The sequence below is a fragment of the Salmo salar genome, chromosome ssa19, assembly GCF_905237065.1.
Source record: "Salmo salar chromosome ssa19, Ssal_v3.1, whole genome shotgun sequence".
NCBI classification, from domain to species: Eukaryota; Metazoa; Chordata; class Actinopteri; order Salmoniformes; family Salmonidae; genus Salmo; species Salmo salar.
The window spans coordinates 71,622,828-71,641,001 of record NC_059460.1 but is presented as its reverse complement, the minus strand read 5'-3'; the positions used below and the strand labels follow the sequence as shown (position 1 = coordinate 71,641,001).

Genomic DNA, 18,174 nt, shown 5'->3' with positions numbered 1-18,174 from the left:
CCCAGGACATCACTGCGGCCAAACTTCCTGCCATCCAGGACCTCTATACCAGGCAGTGTCAGAGGAAGGCACTAAAAATTATCAAAGACTCCAGCCACCCTAGTCATAGACTATTCTCTCTGCTAACGCTCGGCAAGCTGTACCAGAGCGCCAAGTCTAGGTCCAAGAAGCTTCTAAACAGCTTCTATCCCCAAGCAATAAGACTACTGAACATCTAATCTAACGGCACACTGTTGCTACTCTCTGTTATGATCTATTTTTATTTATTTTTATTTCATTTCACCTTTATTTAACCAGGTAGGCTAGTTGAGAACAAGTTCTCATTTGCAACTGCGACCTGGCCAAGATAAAGCAAAGCAGTTCGACACATACAACAACACAGAGTTACACATGGAATAAACAAGCATACAATCAATAATACAGTAGAAAAATATATATACAGCATGTGCAAATGAGGTAGGATAAGAGGATAAGATCTATGCACTTTAATAACTTTACCTACTGTACATGTATATATTACCTCAATTACCTCGGCTAACCCCGGTACCCCCTGTATATAGCCTCGCTATTGTTAATTTACTGCTGCTCTTTAATTATTTGTTACTTTATTTCTTATTTTTCATTTAGGTATTTTTCTTAAAACTGCATTGTTGGTAAGTAAGCAAGGTCTACACCTGTTGTATTCGCAGCATGTGACAAATACGATTTGATTTGATTTAATACGAATTGCAAATCATAACATATCACCCGAGCTGGACAGCCATAAATGAATACCTACTGTACCATCTTGCTCTTTTGCACCCCAGTATCTCCACTTGCAGATTCATCTTCTGCACGTCTACCATTCCAGTGTTTAATTGCTATATTGTAATTACTTCGCCACCATGGCCTATTTATTGCCTTAATTTACCTCATTTGCTCTCACTGTATATAGACTTTTTGTTTTCTTTTGTTCTACTGTATTATTGACCATATGTTTTGTTTATTCCATGTGTAACTCTGTGTTGTTGTATGTGTCGAATTGCTATGCTTTATCTTGGCCAGGTCGCAGTTGCAAATGAGAACTTGTTCTCAACTAGCCTACCTGGTTAAATGAAGGTTAAATATATATTTTTAAACATACGAAACATAATATATCATACCAAATATACGTATAGAATAATACGAAATGCTCTGAGAACAGGTTGCAACACATGCTAGAAAGCGTCAATAGGCTCTTGCTAGCTCGTGCTTGGCTCTGCCCACCTCCTTCCTTGTTCAGGCCACTATGATTCACTTGCTAAACATGGAAACGACAGGATTTGGTCTATCTTGGGTTAGTTCTAAACATCTTCTGCCCTAGTGTCCTGCCTGACAGAAAAAACCGCTCTGAATGGCTCTTCGCCTTGACAGTCACAACTGAACTGTCCAATCAGCTGTCTTCACACAGAGGCCGTGATGAATCGTAAAATGTACCCCTTAGCTAGCTAACGTTAGCTATTTGACGAAATTTTATGACCGAAACAGCTTTCTTTTTTTAACCTAATCGCTGTCATAGTATAATCAAAATAACGGGAGATCACTTGGAGAAAAGGTAATAATATGCTAATACTGACTAACGTTAGCTACTGTAGCCCAGAGAGTAATGTGTTTCTGGTTGTCCTGGGCGTGTTTTCAGAGGTTATGCGTGGACAACAATCCATGCTACAGCAAGGTGAAGTAACCAGCTAACGTTAGTAATTCATACAGTTCTGATTATCAACATGGATGGCCATTCACCGTCACCAATTCATTCAATTTGCATGCAAACGAGTGTGAAAAAAATGGCAATGACAAACTAGCTAGCTACATTGGTTAGCTAGCCCGTTAATCAGATTGCTAGCTAGCGGTTTTGGCTATTGATCTTGCTTGCGACTGGTTGTTCAGAATAAAACGAGGGTAATTCTCAGTAAAAAAAAAAAGCTCCATATTTGCTTTGTTTTGGTCCGTTGTGCATTTTGTTGTAACCATGGCCTCCATAATGAGTCCGTTGTGCATTTTGTTGTAACTGTGGCCTCCATAATGAGCCTTATTTGCTAACCTGCACTACAGTGAGGGGAAAGTATTTGATCCCCTGCTGATTTTGTACCTTTGCCCACTGACAAAGAAATGATCAGTCTATAATTTTAATGGTAGGTTTATTTGAACAGTGAGAGACAGAATAACAACAAAACAATCCAGAAAAATGTGTGTCAAAAATGTTATAAATTGATTTTGCATTTTAATGAGGGAAATAAGAATTTGACCCCTCTGCGAAACATGACTCAGTACTTGGTGGCAAAACCCTTGTTGGCAATCACAGAGGTCAGACATTTCTTGTAGTTGGCCACCAGGTTTGCACACATCTCAGGAGGGATTTTGTCCCACTCCTATTTGCAGATCTTCTCCAAGTCATTAAGGTTTCGAGGCTGGCGTTTGGCAACTCAAACTTTCAGCTCCCTCCACAGATTTTCTATGGGATTAAGGTCTGGAGACTGGCTAGGCCACTCCAGGACCTTAATGTGCTTCTTCTTGAGACACTCCTTTGTTGCCTTAGCCGTGTGTTTTGGGTCATTGTCATGCTGGAATACCCATCCACGACCTATTTTCAATGCCCTGGCTGAGGGAAGGAGGTTTTCACCCAAGATTTGACGGTACATGGCCCCGTCCAATGTCCCTTTGATGCATGTTTGACGGTGGGGATGGTGTTCTTGGGGTCATAGGCAGCATTCCTCCTCCAAACATGGCGAGTTGAGTTGATGCCAAAGAGCTCCATTTTGGTCTCATCTGACCACAACACTTTCACCCAGTTGTCCTCTGAATCATTCAGATGTTCATTGGCAAACTTCAGACGGGCATGTATATGTGCTTTCTTGAGCAGGGGGACCTTGCAGGCGCTGCAGGATTTCAGTCCTTCACGGCGTAGTGTGTTACCAATTGTTTTCTTGGTGACTATGGTCCCAGCTGCCTTGAGATAATTGACAAGATCCTCCCGTGTAGTTCTGGGCTGATTCCTCACCATTCTCATAATCATTGCAACTCCATGAGGTGAGACCTTGCATGGAGCCCCAGGCCGCGGGAGATTGACAGTTCTTTTGTGTTTCTTCCATTTGCGAATAATCGCACCGACTGTTGTCACCTTCTCACCAAGCTGCTTGGCGATGGTCTTGTAGCCCATTCCAGCCTTGTGTAGGTCTACAATCTTGTCCCTGACATCCTTGGAGAGCTCTTTGGTCTTGGCCATGGTGGAGAGTTTGGAATCTGATTGATTGATTGCTTGCTTCTGTGGACAGGTGTCTTTTATACAGGTAACAAACTGAGATTAGGAGCACTCCCTTTAAGAGTGTGCTCCTAATCTCAGCCCGTTACCTGTATAAAAGACACCTGGGAGCCAGAAATCTTTCTGATTGAGAGGGGGTCAAATACTTATTTCCCTCTAAAATGCAAATCAATTTATAACATTTTTGACATGCGTTTTTATGGATTGTTTTGTTGTTATTCTGTCTCTCACTGTTCAAATAAACCTACCATTAAAATTATAGACTGATCATTTCTTTGTCAGTGTGCAAACGTACAAAATCAGCAGGGGATCAAATACTTTTCCCCCTCACTGTATGTACTGGCCCATTTCAGAACAGCCTGCTAATGTAACGTTAACAGTACCATATCATTACATTGTTTAAACCTGTGTCATCATGTGTCACTACATGTAATGGACTGCCACGTTTTATGTTTCAGCCAAGTGTCCGAATAAATAACTAGCACTTTTTTTAACCTGCTTTAGCATAGTTGTGTTAGTAGGCTTACAGACAAAAATAATAATGGTGTTGCTTTTCATGTGACCTGTCAAATTGATTTGTTTTTCAGAAATCACAATCTGATGCTCATACTGATTGCAGTATTTGAACAGATTGATACATCATTTGTTATTGGCAGTGTCTTTTCAATTGGTTGGTTTGGTCATGCAGTGAGTGTCCCACAAATAAAGGCATTAGAGACTGTTGTCATTGTAATGAATATGTTCGGTACTGTACAGCTAAATCTAACTTGATCCTATTATACCCACAGTGTAAAGAGGCTGATTTGATGTGCACGGCACTGGGAGAGGAGGCACCATGAGTAGGGAGTTGGATGCGCTGACTGTGGTGAACCAGCTACGAGATCTCGCAGCTGACCCTCTCAACAGACGAGCCATAGTACAGGACAACGGCTGCTTACCAGGCCTCATCCTCTTTCTGGACCACCCCAACCCTCAGGTCGTCTACTCAGCATTATTGGTAAGGCTCATCCACCACCATTTGGTCATTTTGTTGGTTATGCAAGGTCAGGAGTTTTCCTTGCTCCAGCCCCTGTAATCCACAGTGGTTGAAAAAGTACCCAATTGTCATAATTGAGTAAAAGTAAAGATACCTTAATAGAAAATGACTGAAGTAAAAGTGAAAGTCGCCCAGTAAAATAATACTTGAGTAAAAGTATTTGGTATAACTTTTTTTTTTTAAGTGTCAAAGGTAAAAGTGTAAATAATTTCAAATTCTTATATTAGGCAAACCAGACGGCACAATTTTCTTGTTTTTAAAATTTACGGATAGTCAGGGGCACACTCCAACACTCAGACATAATTTAAAAACAAAGTATTTGTGTTTAGTCAGTCCGCCAGATCAGATGCAGTCGGGATGACCAGGGATTTTCTCTTTAAGTGTGTAAATTAGACAATTTTCATGGCCTGCTAAGCATTCAAAATGTAATGACTACTTTTGGGTGTCAGGCAAAATGTATGGAGTAGAAAGTACATTATTTTCTTTAGGAATGAAGTGGAGTAAAAGTTGTCAAAAAATATAAATAGTAAAGTACAGATACTCCAAAAAACGACGTAAGTAAAAATTCTGGAAAGTACTACTTAAGTATTTTACACCACTGGTTATGCAGAAATGTGAGCTGATCCATTGATCAAAAGGAATTGGAACAGGGAAGAAAGATCTAGGCTAATCTTGAGTGTACCAGCAGTGTGCACATATTCTCGTACTGCTCATGATAACAAGTGTCAGTCTGAGAAGTTTATTTACACAGGTTATGTAGCTGTCCTCTCCAGGGGTTCTGAAAGGGAGGTGGTTTGTGTGTTCTTGTCATGTGCCCCCCCCCCGTTGTCCAGTTGTGTCAGGACAGGTTAGAGTGATGGTGTGTTCTCAGGCACATCTCCAAGAATCCGCACACACATCTGAGTGGTTTATATAATAGTTCTTATTTAGTGGTGACCTGGACACTGTACTAGTTGCGTGTTTGCATTGGTTATGCAACACACACATACACAGCACTTGCTCTCACTGCATGTAAGTGGCTGGTTGGCTACTTAGCCATGTGTGGTGCGTGTTTTGTGTGTATGTGTCTTTGCCTGTCTGATTTTTAACACACACTCCAGTTATTTTCCCCTATTTTCTACCCCCCCACCCCCTGCCGCTACTACCAATGCAACCCACTCACCCCCCCCTGCAGCAGCAGCCTCTACCCTTGCCACCACTACTGAAAAAAATCCTAGGGGAAACACTGTGTGCCCTGACAGACATAAAACCAAAGATGGTGATAGGTCAGTTTGAGGTAATGGTTTCCCTTGTCCTTCCAGGCAGTGCGCTACCTGGCAGAATGTCGGACCAACAGAGAGAAGATGAAGGGAGAGCTGGGCATGATGCTGAGTCTGCAGAATGTCATGCAGAAGTAAGTCCCCTCCCCATCACCGGCACTGCACTGCATCGGAATGAGCAGACAGACACACACACATGGAAGCATACTGTGCACTTTTCACTTAAACCTCATCCTAGTATTTCTCTTGCTTTCAGCAGGCAATATGTGCATGTTTGCAAATGTTCTGGACAGGAAGGTTGTCTAAGGTTGACATGTAAGGATGAATTTGATTAATTCTGAATTAAAGTGGGTCTGTAAACAATTTAATTTGCTGTTTCCACACATTGAGGGATTTAATGCAACCTGCCACTTGTTTTTTAAAATATCACAATTCATCTAGTCAGTGTCCTCACTGGTTTTTGTTGAATGCTGAACAATGTTAGGGTTGCCAGGTATTTCTCTCAAGGACTGTTATATCAGGCTGAGCAGCTAAGATCTACACTTTCATCACTGCGTCTGTCATGTTCATGTCCATTGAATGCCATTTAGCCAGGCATAAAACATTTACAATTTCATTTACCCTTACTATATACCCTTAATTATTTAGGAAGCCCTCCTGTTTTAATTTATTGACCCTTAATTTTATCAGTTGACTGAGAACATATTCTCTTTTACAGCAACGACCTGGGGAAGAGTTATAAGGGGGAGGAGAAGGGATGAATGAGCCACCTTTGGGTACCTTGCTAAATCAAAATGGCCGACACATTGGGGTCATCCAGAGGCGGCTCTCTAGTCTTTAGATGTGTGTGATGCTCCAGATCGGGTTGTTGGGTGAGAGTATCTGGAGGGTGTTTGGCGTTATGACTGCTGCTTATCACTGGCACTAAGATGGAGATATGCCAGCGGTTGGCAGGCCCATACCAGGCTATATGGTCTTCTCCTAGGGCCCAACTCTCTGTGAGACTGACCCTGGGCCTGGAGCTAACCAGCCAGTCACTTCAGCTAGTGACAGGCCCTGTCAAGAAGGGCCCTGTGGTCACACCGGCTCCCCCTGCTCCCATTCTACACACCCTGACTTTGGGTAGAGGTCGTTCATGGCTGGAGAGAGTGTGAACACAAGGCTTAAGGGAGGGACAGGCTAGCGAAGTTTAACTATGTTGGTGTTAACACCAGTCCAGTCCCAAGGCTCTGCTGTTACACTCTGTGTGGGGATTCATTTTATTTTAAAGCTGTTTCGAGTCCTTTAATGAAAATTGGTAGTGATACCATGTAGCTTGTGCAAGGAGCATTGTCTAGTCCATTCGGAGCGGATTCAGACTTTTTCCACATTTTGTTACGTTACAGCCTTATTCTAAAATTGATTACATTATTTTTTCCCCCCTCAATCTACACACACTACCCCATAATAACAAAGCAAAAACAGGTTTTAGAAATTGTTGCTAATTTATAAAAAATAAAAAAACATCAGACCCTTTACTCTGTACTTTGTTGAAGCACATTTGGCAGCGATTATAGCCTCAAGCCTTCTTCGGTATGACTTGGCACACGTGTATTTGGGGAGTTTCTCCCATTCTTCTCTGCAGATCCTCTCAAGCTCTGTCAGGTTGGATGGGGAGCATTGCTGCAGCTATTTTCAGGTCTCTCCAGAGATGTTCGATTGGGTTCAAGTCCGGTTTATGGCTGGGCCTCTCAAGGACATTCAGAGACTTGTCCCGAAGCCACTCCTGCATTGTCTTGGCTGTGTGCTTAGGGTCGTTGTCCTGTTAGAAGGTAAACCTTCGCCCCAGTCTGAGGTCCTGAGTGCTCTGGAGCAGGTTTTCATCAAGGTTCTCTCTGTACTTTGCTCCGTTCATATTTCCCTCTCTCCTGACTAGTCTCACAGTCCCTGTCACTGAAAAACATCCCCACAGCATGATGTTGCCACCACGCTTCACCATAGGGATGGTGCCAGGTTTCCTCCTGATGTGATGCTTGGCATTCAGGCCAAAAAGTTCAATCTTGGTTTCATCAGACCAGAGAATCTTGTTTCTTATGGTCTGAGAGTCCTTTCGGTGCCTTTTGGCAAACTCCAAGCGGGCTATCATGTGCCTTTTACTGAGGAGTGGCTTTCGTCTGGCCACTCTATTGTAAAGACCTGATCGGTGGAGTGCTGCAAAGATGGTTGTCCTTCTGGAAGGATCTCTCATCTCCACAGAGGGACTCAGAGTGACCATCAGGTTCTTTGTCACCTCCCTGACGAAGGCCCTTCTCCCCCAATTGCTCATTTTGGCCGGGCGGCCAGCTCTTGGAAGAGTCTTGGTGGTTCCAAACCTCTTCCATTTAAGAATGATCGAGGACACTGTGTTCTTGGGGGATCTTCAATGCTGCAGATGTTTTTTGGTACCCTTCCCCAGATCTATGGCTCGACACAATCCTGTCTCGGATCTCTATGGACAATTCCTTACACCTCATGGCTTGGTTTTTGCTCTGACATACACTATCAACTGTGGGACCTTAAATAGACAGGTGTGTGCCTTTCCAAATCATGTACAATCAATTTAATTTACCTCAGGTGGACTCCAATCAAGTTGTAGATTAATGGAAACAGGATGCACCTGAGCTCAATTTTGAGTGTCATAGCAAAGGGTCTGAATACTTATAATACTTATAAGTAATTTCTGTTTTTTATTTTGAATACATTTGCAAACATTTCTAAAATTCTGTTTTTGCTTTGTCATTATGGGGTATCGTGTGTAGATTGAGGCTGTAATTTAACAAAATGTGGAGAAAGTAAAGGGGTCTTTCCGACTGCACCATGTGTGTGTGTGTGTGTGTGTGTGTGTGTGTGTGTGTGTGTGTGTGTGTATATGAGAGAGAGCGATATATGATCGTAAGTAAGGTTTGCTATTATTATGTTTTAGTGTAATATTATATCTGTTTGGGCTTCTTGCGGTCAATTTGTACTCTACAAATAATTTGTAATTATGTTCTGGCCCCTGACCATTCTCTCCAGAAAAATCATCCCGCGGCTGAGTCTAGCTGATGATCCCTGATCTAGAGCCTAGCCATGCTCTCCGCTAAGGAGGAGTTGTACTTCTATTAGCCAAGCTAACATATGCTTTAGAAATCATATTTACTGACCAATCTCGCTCTTTCAATATGATCTGTCTGATGTTATCTGTTGAATAAGAAGACTTTTAATACTTTCATTAACAGTATAGCCTAATTATTAGACATTTTAGAGACTGACAGAGACCTTTGTGATTGTGAATGTTTGGCTGTTTTTATGATTGTAGTGTGGTAATTTCTCCTTCAACAGGGCTGTCTATTTATACAGTGGAAAGGTTAGGTAGTGACAAGCCTGTCACAGTGGCTCTCTGTAGGCGTGTGGGACCCCCCCGTCATGCAGCTGGACAGCTCTCTTACCGTGCAGTTTGTCTGGCAGAGCGACGACCTTTAGAAATATCAACCACTCAGTCCAGTCGGCTCTGAGAGAGACATGGACAGGCCCAGACCACCGAGGACAGGACACTCAACTGTAACGGAGACCGCCGTTGTCGTGTTGTAGAAAGAGACAGAGTAGACATGGATACTTTTTACTGTGTATGTCCACTTCCTTTTTGACTTGGATTCATTGCTACCATCTTGCCCTTGTCTGGATTTGAGGAGAGTACTTGACATGATGAAGAAGTCAAGGTTTTTAAAATAAATTTAAAAAAATTAAAAATCTCTAACAACAGCAAGTACGCCTTTGTTTGCTGAGAGAACTGTCCACAAAATGATTTGAAAATGAAATGTTTTATACTTAACCTCTCTCGTTCTTTCTCCCCTCTCTCAGGGGCAGCTCCCCAGGGGAGACCAAGCTGCTGGCGTCTGAGATCTATGAGATTCTGCAGGCAGCTGGTAATGAGGCAGATCAGGCTGAGGCTGCCTCCTGCAGACGCAAGGCCCACTTCTTCCTGGGCTCCACCAACAAGAGGGCCAAGACCGTGGTGCTGCACATCGACGGCCTGGATGACTCGGTGAGTGGATGGTGGTGTCTCCACCTTGTACAAACACAATGACACCTGAGGGGATCAGTTTGCCAAACCCAAAATCCTGGCTTGATTCCAAACAGTTTTTTTCCTTCATGACTTCTGGCCTTAATGTGTCTCACTGGAATCAAAACGGGAGAGGAATCAAATCTGTCTTCTTTATTGTGATAGGCTAACACATTTCGAGAAGTCACCACCACTAGAACCCCTGAGACAGGCATATTGTTGCTCTGTTGTCACGGTGACCACATAGTGTTAACGCAGGTTGTCAGGGAGTGTAGGTCAGTGTTGTAAATGTCAGCCATTGAACAGCAGGGTGTTGAGATCAGACCTGAATACCACACCACAGGAGAGCTGCAACTGTCCCTGATCACATTACACCAGACAGACTCAGTGACACACCACTCAGATCTCCACACACACAGGACAATGAGAGATGAGCTCTTTTGAAATGTCATGTTGATTGTTATGTTGCTGCTGTAAATGCAATGTAACATGAAACCCCTTCATCTGAAGAGAACGTAGATGGTTAAATTATCCGGCGCTGCTTTCGCGTCAATATTGTCTTTTCTCGTCCTCTCATTTTGTTTATTCTCCCCCCGCCGTCTCTCAGACTCGTAGAAGTCTGTGTGAGGACGCCCTGTTGAAGATCCGGGGGGTGATCAGCTTCACCTTCCAGATGGCTGTGAAGAGATGTGTGGTCAGGATCCGCTCCGACATCAAGGCTGAGGTGAGTCCGACCACACAGGCATGCTCCATCCATTAAACACTGCACTCTGGCCAGAGAAGAAGGGTTTAAACATCAGTTGTTTTGGTTACAAATCTGTCATACAAAGACCGCCCATCTTTTGTTCCTCAGGCACTGGGCACGGCGATCAACTCCACCAAGGTGATGAAGGCTGCCCAGGTGGTGAAGGGAGAGGATGGAGGAGAGGTGAGTAGGAGGAGGGATAGTACTCAAATCAAACTCAACTTTATTTCAAGTGCATTTGAAATCGCAACACTTTATAGTAAAATGAAGGAGATAAAAAAAACCTGAAGGTAATAAAATAGATGAATAAAAGAACATCAAACAAAAAAACCTTTCTAAAATAATAGTGAAACCATTGTTTTAAAGGCCAAGCTAAATAACTGTAAAATAATTTATTAAAGACCAGGCTGAAAAAGGTGAATTTTCAAACGTGATTCAAAAATCTCAACTGTGACCGGTTGCCCTGTTACCTGACAGGCCAAGTCTTTGTGTTGGGTTATATTAGGGTGCTGTGGTTCATTCTCTAACTCCAAAGGTCCACATCCAGTGGCAGTAGGCATGGTAGCTGTCTTTGCCAACCCATATTGTTGGAGATGCTTCTGTGTGCTGGGGATGGTAGTTGTTTGGAGTGACTGTTAGCTTGTCATATCTCTCTGTCCTGAGGGCGTTACTCACCACCTAGTCACATGACCAATCCCAGCATGCCCTCGAAGCAGTGTGTCACGACACCCTGTATCTATAGGAAACCTAACCCCATGAACCCCCTACACCCATCAAATGTTATTTGTCACAGTCTACACCTGTTGTTTACGAAGCATAACAGTGAAATGCTTCCCAAACATGCAGAATACAATAAAAAATACATGAGGATGATAGGATAAAGTCATTAGTAACACAAGGAACTCCCCCTCCCTGCTGAAGTAGTTAAATTAGACTACTGCTCCCCTCCCCCTGGTCACTGTGATGGTAGGCTGGGGGGAGTTTTCTCAACAGGAGCCACAGCACCTCACTGACCTGCTGCTGTTCCTCTGCTGTCCAGCAGGGGGAAGAGCTGGTTCACTTATGTTTCAGACATGGCACTAGAGAGGTCGAGAATAGCTTGAGGTTGCCTGATCTTGGTTTTGTTTTGTCTTCACTTTATTTTATTTTTTTAAATATCAAAGCAGTTTGCCACTAGGTAGGGATTGTGAACTACTCCCTGTTGTCTTTCTCCCCCCCAGCTGATGCTTCCATTCCAGGAGGGTGCAGAGGAGGAGGTGGTGGAGCACAACGAGGACATCCCAGACTACCTCCCTGAGGAGGAAAGCCCGTCTCAGGAGCAGGACAAGGCCGTGACGCGCGTTGGCTCCATCACAGATGGCGTGGGCTGGCTCAGCACAGCCGCCAACTTCCTGTCCCGCTCCTTCTACTGGTGACCACTTCCTGTGTCAGTTCCAATCGTCACAACCCCAAGCCCACTAACCACCACCCGACGGTCACCTTAGCCCCGCCTATTTCATCCAGCCCTTCTACACTGCTCTCTATTCCCTCTCAGCAGCCACAGAGTACCACTCTGCTCAGTGTACAAGGAGCGCTGGACTGCCAAGTGCAACCTGCAATAACCTTTACTTGTTTATAAAACAAAATTAGCTAAGAAAATGCTAGCTACTGTACCACAGGCTGAACTCGCTGCACACTAAAAACACTCAAGTCAATCTCTACTCGTTATGCGTCTCATAAGCCATAGACAGAGGACTTCAGAATCAGCTTACATCTCTTTTCCTTTAGAGAAGTAGTTTTCTCTGACGCCCGATGGGTCCATCATCTCTTTGAAACCAAATTGCATTGTGGGAATGCATTGTGCTGCATCGTCTTCTGAGTTTGAGCGATTGCATTGAATGATGCTGCGCTTGTGGAAATTGGAGTGTTTTTGTGCTCTCTGTTGCTTCTTTTCCTCATCAAGGTTTTTTCAGCCTTTTTCTGTTTGCCGATTTGATCATCCCTAATTCACTTTTCGTCCCCTGCGGGGGGGGGGGGGGGGGCTTTTGTTTGTGCCAATCTTGCTCGCTGCCTTGTTTTCATCATGTTTACATCTCTATCCTTTGTTGTGTGCCTTTTGGACTCTTCACGGCCATGTATTGCTATTTATTTGTTCAGTTTAACTTCACTCGAAACCTATGAAGCCTTGTGAATAATGCAAACTGTCTTCTCTGCGTTGGGAGCTATTTCCCCTAGCAGCTCATGTCTCTCACAGAGAGATGTCATATTTTTAGCGAGACAAAGAGACCCCAGTGAAGGACGGCTGATGACGCGACACTAGCTGGTCCATAGAGGACTGATGCAGAAAGAAAAGGGAAATGATGCTTACTGTTATACTGTAGATAGTCAACTTTAGTTCACTCATTACTTCTCGTTAAATCCTCCTAGGACGTGGGAGTCTCTTGGTTGTACAGTAGAGGTGAGTGTTCAGACGGATCGTTGTTGAGGTTGTGATGCGTTGACTCGCATCAAATTGACTTCTTTAGCCTTTTCCCCTTCATCAGTGTTTTCATATAGGATTCTCATATGGTCATCTGTAGTCTGAAAGGTCTGATTTAGAGTAGACAACCGGTCCTAAATCGGTGTGATGTAGACAACCACCTCAGGGCTTGATAGCCACCTGCTAAATGTGTGTCCCTCACCCTTAAGCCCATCAACATGTTCACTATTGTGGCCCAGCCACTATAAATGTTTGTTTTTTACCCCCTTTAGCCAGCAGTGTCCTTAAAATGACATACACATACGGACACACCATTACTGCTGTCAGAAGGACACTAGAGGTGGAAGCAGCATCACTGGTCTTGATATGTACATTTCAAATCAAATTTTGGTCACATTAACACATATTTAGCAGATGTTATTGCGGGTGTAGCGAAGTGCTTGTGTTCCTAGCTCCAACAGTGCAGTAATATCTAACAATTCGCAATAATACACACCAATCTAAAAGTAAAAGAATGGAATTAAGAAATATATAAATATTAGGACGAGCAATGTCAGAGTGGCGTTGACTAAAATACAGTAGAATAGAATACAGTATATACATATGAAATGAGTAAAACAGTATTTAAACATTTATTAAAGTGACTAGTGTTCCATTATTAAAGTGACCAGTGATTCTATGTACATAGGGCAGCAGCCTCTAAGGTGCAGGGTTGAGTAACCGGGTGGTAGACGGCTAGTGATGGCTGTTTAACAGTCTGATGGCCTTGAGATAGAAGCTGTTTTTCAGTCTCTGTGGCCCAGCTTTTATTCACCTGTACTGACCTCACCTTCTGGATGATAGCGGGGTGAACAGGCAGTGGCTCGGGTGGTTGATGATCTTTTTGGCCTTCCTGTGACATCGGGTGCTGTAGGTGTCCTGGACGGCAGGCAGTGTGCCCCCATTGATGCGTTGGGCAGACTGCACCACCCTCTGGTAAATGGTGCCTGGTTTCCTAGCAACATTAATCATAATGTTAATCTCAGTCCTTATTTCAGGAAGAAATCATGTTTTTTTTCTGTTCAACAGTTATTCTTTGTCTCCATTTTACTTTGTTGTTGAAAGATGCAACACATTTAAAATGTAGATATTGCCCTTTTGTGAAGAGGGTTTGACTGAAACATTGAAGTTCGATATTAGGTTCTTGCATAGATTCCTCTTTGGATTGACTTTTTATTCATTTTGAGGAACCCTTTCATACCTGTAATCCTTTTCCAGCTGAATTATGATCTCATTGTGTAAAGGAAGTGCTGACCAGACAATAGTTATCCTTCTGGAGGCCAAACTCACAGCTCACACAGCTAGTAGAATGGTGTGATTGAACCTTTTACTGCAGTGGACTAATTCAGGGTCACAGTGTTTCTTGGTAGTCTTAAACAGATCTACTTTGAAACAAAACTATACACCTCAAACACATGGTTATGGGCTTAAAAACAGAAGACACCTGGACCATGTCAGATATACAGTTGAAATGTATTACATTTTGAGTTTGCATGCTAATATTACACTTTATATACATCACAGAAGACTGAAATAGAATGAAATAATGTTTATTAATTATGAAAAATATTAATAACATTCCACCCATAAGGCCACTGAGGGGCGATTTGGTTGTTTGACTGCAAGAAAGGCCTACAATAACCTCAGAGAATTGACCTAATAACGTATATCCACTACAGTGAGTTTATTCTCTATCTGCATCCCTCAGAAGCAGTGCTTACGAACAACAAGTCGTAGGATGAAGTCATCACTTCTATTTAATCCTTCGTCTTCCTTTTTTTGTTTAACATGAACAGCATCAGTCATGACTCAAGTTGCAACATGTAAAGTACATTTTATTATAAGTTGCACTACTTGTACTGTATATCAAATACTTGAACAAGTTTTTTTTGTCTCGGTTTAAATCTCTTATGTCAAATCAAATGTTAATTTGTGCCGAATACAACCGGTGTAGACTTTACCGTGAAATGCTTACTTACGAGCCCTTAACCAACAATGCAGAGTTAAATAAGGAAATAAACACATGAAATAAAATGGATGAGTGAAGCTGTGTGAGATATGCAGTTTGTTTTTAAGCTCACCCTATTGTTTAATAGTCACTCCATCAGGATGGCTGACATAATCATGTAGCAAGTCCTCAGAATAGCAGAAGCTTCTCATGTACAGTGTGTATCTGCTGTCTAATGTAATATAATGTATTTCAGATCTGAAAACGGTTGATTCCCAATTTACGATTAAGGCAAAGAATATTAAAAATAACTTAAAGATGTAAATGGTTTGCGTCTGTGTTAGCTGTGTGTGGGCGGAGGGGGGGGACTTGCATTTCATGAGTTATCCAGAAAAGGGCCACACTTGGCATGTTGTGTGTGCATTGAGTTGAATTCCATTGTCATAGGATTTCTGAAACCTGACAATCCCCATAGGAAGAGCAAGACTTTGGCCTAGGCACGCAGTCATCTACCATGGCCATAGTACAGCAGCTATAAACCTGCTTGTGTTGCCAGATCAAAATGCTGAGGGCAGCAGCTGTACTTGTAGAGCGGGAAAGAACAAGATATGATTAAATCTGTTTTCCTTGCGGGTGCAGAAGTGAACTGCCCCAGGTCAATCCCCTGCCAGGTCAATCCCCTGCCTGGCCTGGTCCACCTCTCCCCCTGCCCTGCCCTGGCCTGCCGCCCCCCCCCCCCCCGCCCGCCCCCTCCCTGTTGGTTTTCATACAGATCAACATTGACTGGTCTCGCCTTAATTTCACCCAACTATATGAACTGAAGCAGAGCGCTGAACATTGCAGGATCAGTAAAGGAAGGACCCAGAGTTCATGGAGGGCATGCATTGTTGTCAGTAAAACATATTACTACAATATAAACTTTTTTTCTGTTATTTATTATTCGTACCATGTCTTAGTGTCCTTTTAACCATGAACTTCCTGTTATTATGAACCCATCTATCATAGCCCCACCTATGAACATTTTGAGGCACAGTGGGACTGACCTATTCTGAAAAAGCTACAACGAGCCTCACTTTACCAAGCAGGGTAACCGAGACCATACGCATGTGGAGGGCAAGTGCATCAGACCACAGAAGACTTTCGGGCCCTCTGGGGAAATTATGTGCTCTCCGCTAGAGGGAGTCAGTTAGCTGGGAAATGTGTGGAAATGACAAATTGTGACCAACAAGAATGAAAACCAACTCAAAACTTGCCATTCATTGTTCAATCACATGTCAACTCCGAGGACAAGGAGAAACATACTGGAAACTGGTTTTCTACATTGATGCAATAGACCTCTAAACATTTTCAGTTTCAGTTGGCTTTAAAGGCTAGCAAAAGGGTTAGGGTCAATTCCATTTCAATTCCAGTCAATTCTTAAAGTAAACCAAATTCCAATGTCAAATGTTCCACAATGGAATTTTCTGCATTGGAAGATAATTGGAATTGACCCCAACCCTGATTAGCAACGGTTTAAGCAATATAGAGTTCTAAAGCAGCTCACTGAAGTCAGGCCCAATTGACCCTGTAAGAAGATTTGAGATGTTTTGTTTTCCCCCCCAAAAGTAAAAGATAAATTGAGTTAAGCAGTAATTGAACATGTAGCTGAAGAATTGAACCTTGACTTAGTGCCTTCAGAAAGTATTCATACCCCTTGACTTATTCCACATTTTGTTGTGGTACAGCCTGAATTCAAAATGTATAAAACAAATTCATTATCTACAAAATACCCCATAATGACAAAGTGATTTTATTTTTGTTGTTGAAATTTTAGGAAATGTATTTAAAATGTCCTAAAATTTGTTAGAATCACCTTTGGCAGTGATTACGACTGTGAGTCTTTCTGGGTAAGTCTAAAAGCTTTGCAAACCAGTATTATAAAATATTTGCACATTATTCTTAAATTCTACAAGCTCTGTCAAGTTGGTTGTTGATCAATGCTAGACAGACATTTTCAGGTCTTGCCATAAATGTTCAAGTCTGGAATATTCAATGTCCTGTCTTGGTAAGCAACCAGTGAAGATTTAGCCCTGAATTGTAGGTTATTGTCCTGCTGAAAGGTGCATTTGTGTCTCATTGTCTGTTGGAAACCATGTTTTCCCCTACGATTGTGTCTGTGCTTAGCTCTATTCAGTTTATTTTTATCCTAAAAGAACCCTCCTTATTCCTTGCCAATGACAAGCATATCCATAACATGATGCAGCCACCACAATGCTTGAAAATATGAAGAGTGGTACTCAGTGATGTGTTGTGTTGGATTTGCCCCAAACATAAAACTTTGTATTCAGGACGGAAAGTTTATTTCTATGCCATATTTTTTTCAGTTTTACTTTAGTGCCTTATTGCAAACAGGACCTATGTTGTGGAATAGTTTTATTCTGCACAGGCTTCCTTATTTTCACTCTGTCATTTAGATTAGTATTGTGGAGTAACTACGTTAATTCATCCTCCAGTTTTCTATCACAGCCTTTAAACACTGTAACTGTTTTAAATTCACCATTGGCCTCCTGGTGAAATCCTTGAGTGGTTTCCATCCTCACCGGCAACTGAGTTAGGAAGGACGCCTGTATCTTTGTAGTGACTAGGTGTATTGATACAACATCCAAAGTGTAATTAATAACTTCACCATGATCAAAGGGATATTAAATGTCTGCTTTTTTTCATGGACCCATCGACCAATTAGTGCCCTTTGTGAGGCATTTGAAAACCTCTAGTCTTTGAGGTTGAATCTGTGTTTGAAATTCACTGCTCGACTGAGGGACCTTACAGATAATTGTATGTGTGGGGTACAGAGGTGAGGTAGTCATTCAAAAATCATGTTTAACACTATTATTGAACACAGTGAGTCCATGCAACTTATGTGACTTGTTAAGCACATTTTTACTCCTGAATGTATTTAAGCTTGCCATAGAAAAGGGGTTGAATACTTGACTCAAGACATTTCAGCTTTTAATTTGTAATTAACTAGTACAATTCTTTTTTTACATCACTCCACTTTGACATTATAGGGTATTGTGTGTAGGCCATTGACACAATCTCAATTGAATACATTTTGAATTCAGGCTGTAACACAACAAAATGTGGAAAAAGTAAATTGGTGTGAATACTTTCTGAAGGCACTGTACATGGTTTCATAATGATCGTCTATAAATACCTGTCCTCTGGTTGTAGGCTATGCAGTATTCGAGGAACACCAAATATGAGGTTTTCTTCCGGACTAAGGCTTTCTCTCTTGTGTCTCTTAGTCTTTTTATTAATTCTTCAACATTTCCTCATGAACTCCTACTGATACACCACACATTCTCAAGGAAGC

General features: G+C 42.3%; 1 protein-coding gene across 2 annotated transcripts; it reads left to right on the top strand.

Moving 5' to 3' along the window:
- Window positions 1–1,252: 1,252 nt before the first annotated feature.
- LOC106579535 (armadillo repeat-containing protein 1) lies at window positions 1,253–15,147 on the top strand. Of its 2 annotated transcripts, none has more exons than XM_014159534.2 (7): window positions 1,253–1,693; window positions 4,066–4,274; window positions 5,615–5,706; window positions 9,431–9,614; window positions 10,240–10,356; window positions 10,486–10,560; window positions 11,598–15,147. In XM_014159534.2, the coding sequence occupies exons 2-7, from the start codon at window positions 4,113–4,115 to the stop codon at window positions 11,790–11,792; spliced, it is 825 nt and encodes a 274-aa protein (XP_014015009.1). In that variant the 5' UTR covers window positions 1,253–1,693; window positions 4,066–4,112; the 3' UTR covers window positions 11,793–15,147. The 2 variants fall into 2 exon arrangements, with proteins under 2 accessions (XP_014015009.1, XP_014015008.1); XM_014159533.2 differs by having other exon boundaries at window positions 1,254–1,573.
- The last annotated feature ends 3,027 nt before the right edge of the window (window positions 15,148–18,174 follow it).

Excerpts from the sequence above, each read along its gene's own strand:
- LOC106579535 (XM_014159534.2), top strand. The coding sequence starts at position 4,113 with ATGAGTAGGGAGTTGGATGCGCTGACTGTGGTGAACCAGCTACGAGAT. Across the intron at positions 9,615-10,239 it reads TCGACGGCCTGGATGACTCG|ACTCGTAGAAGTCTGTGTGA; the intron begins GTGAGTGGATGG and ends GCCGTCTCTCAG. Across the intron at positions 10,561-11,597 it reads AGGGAGAGGATGGAGGAGAG|CTGATGCTTCCATTCCAGGA; the intron begins GTGAGTAGGAGG and ends TCTCCCCCCCAG.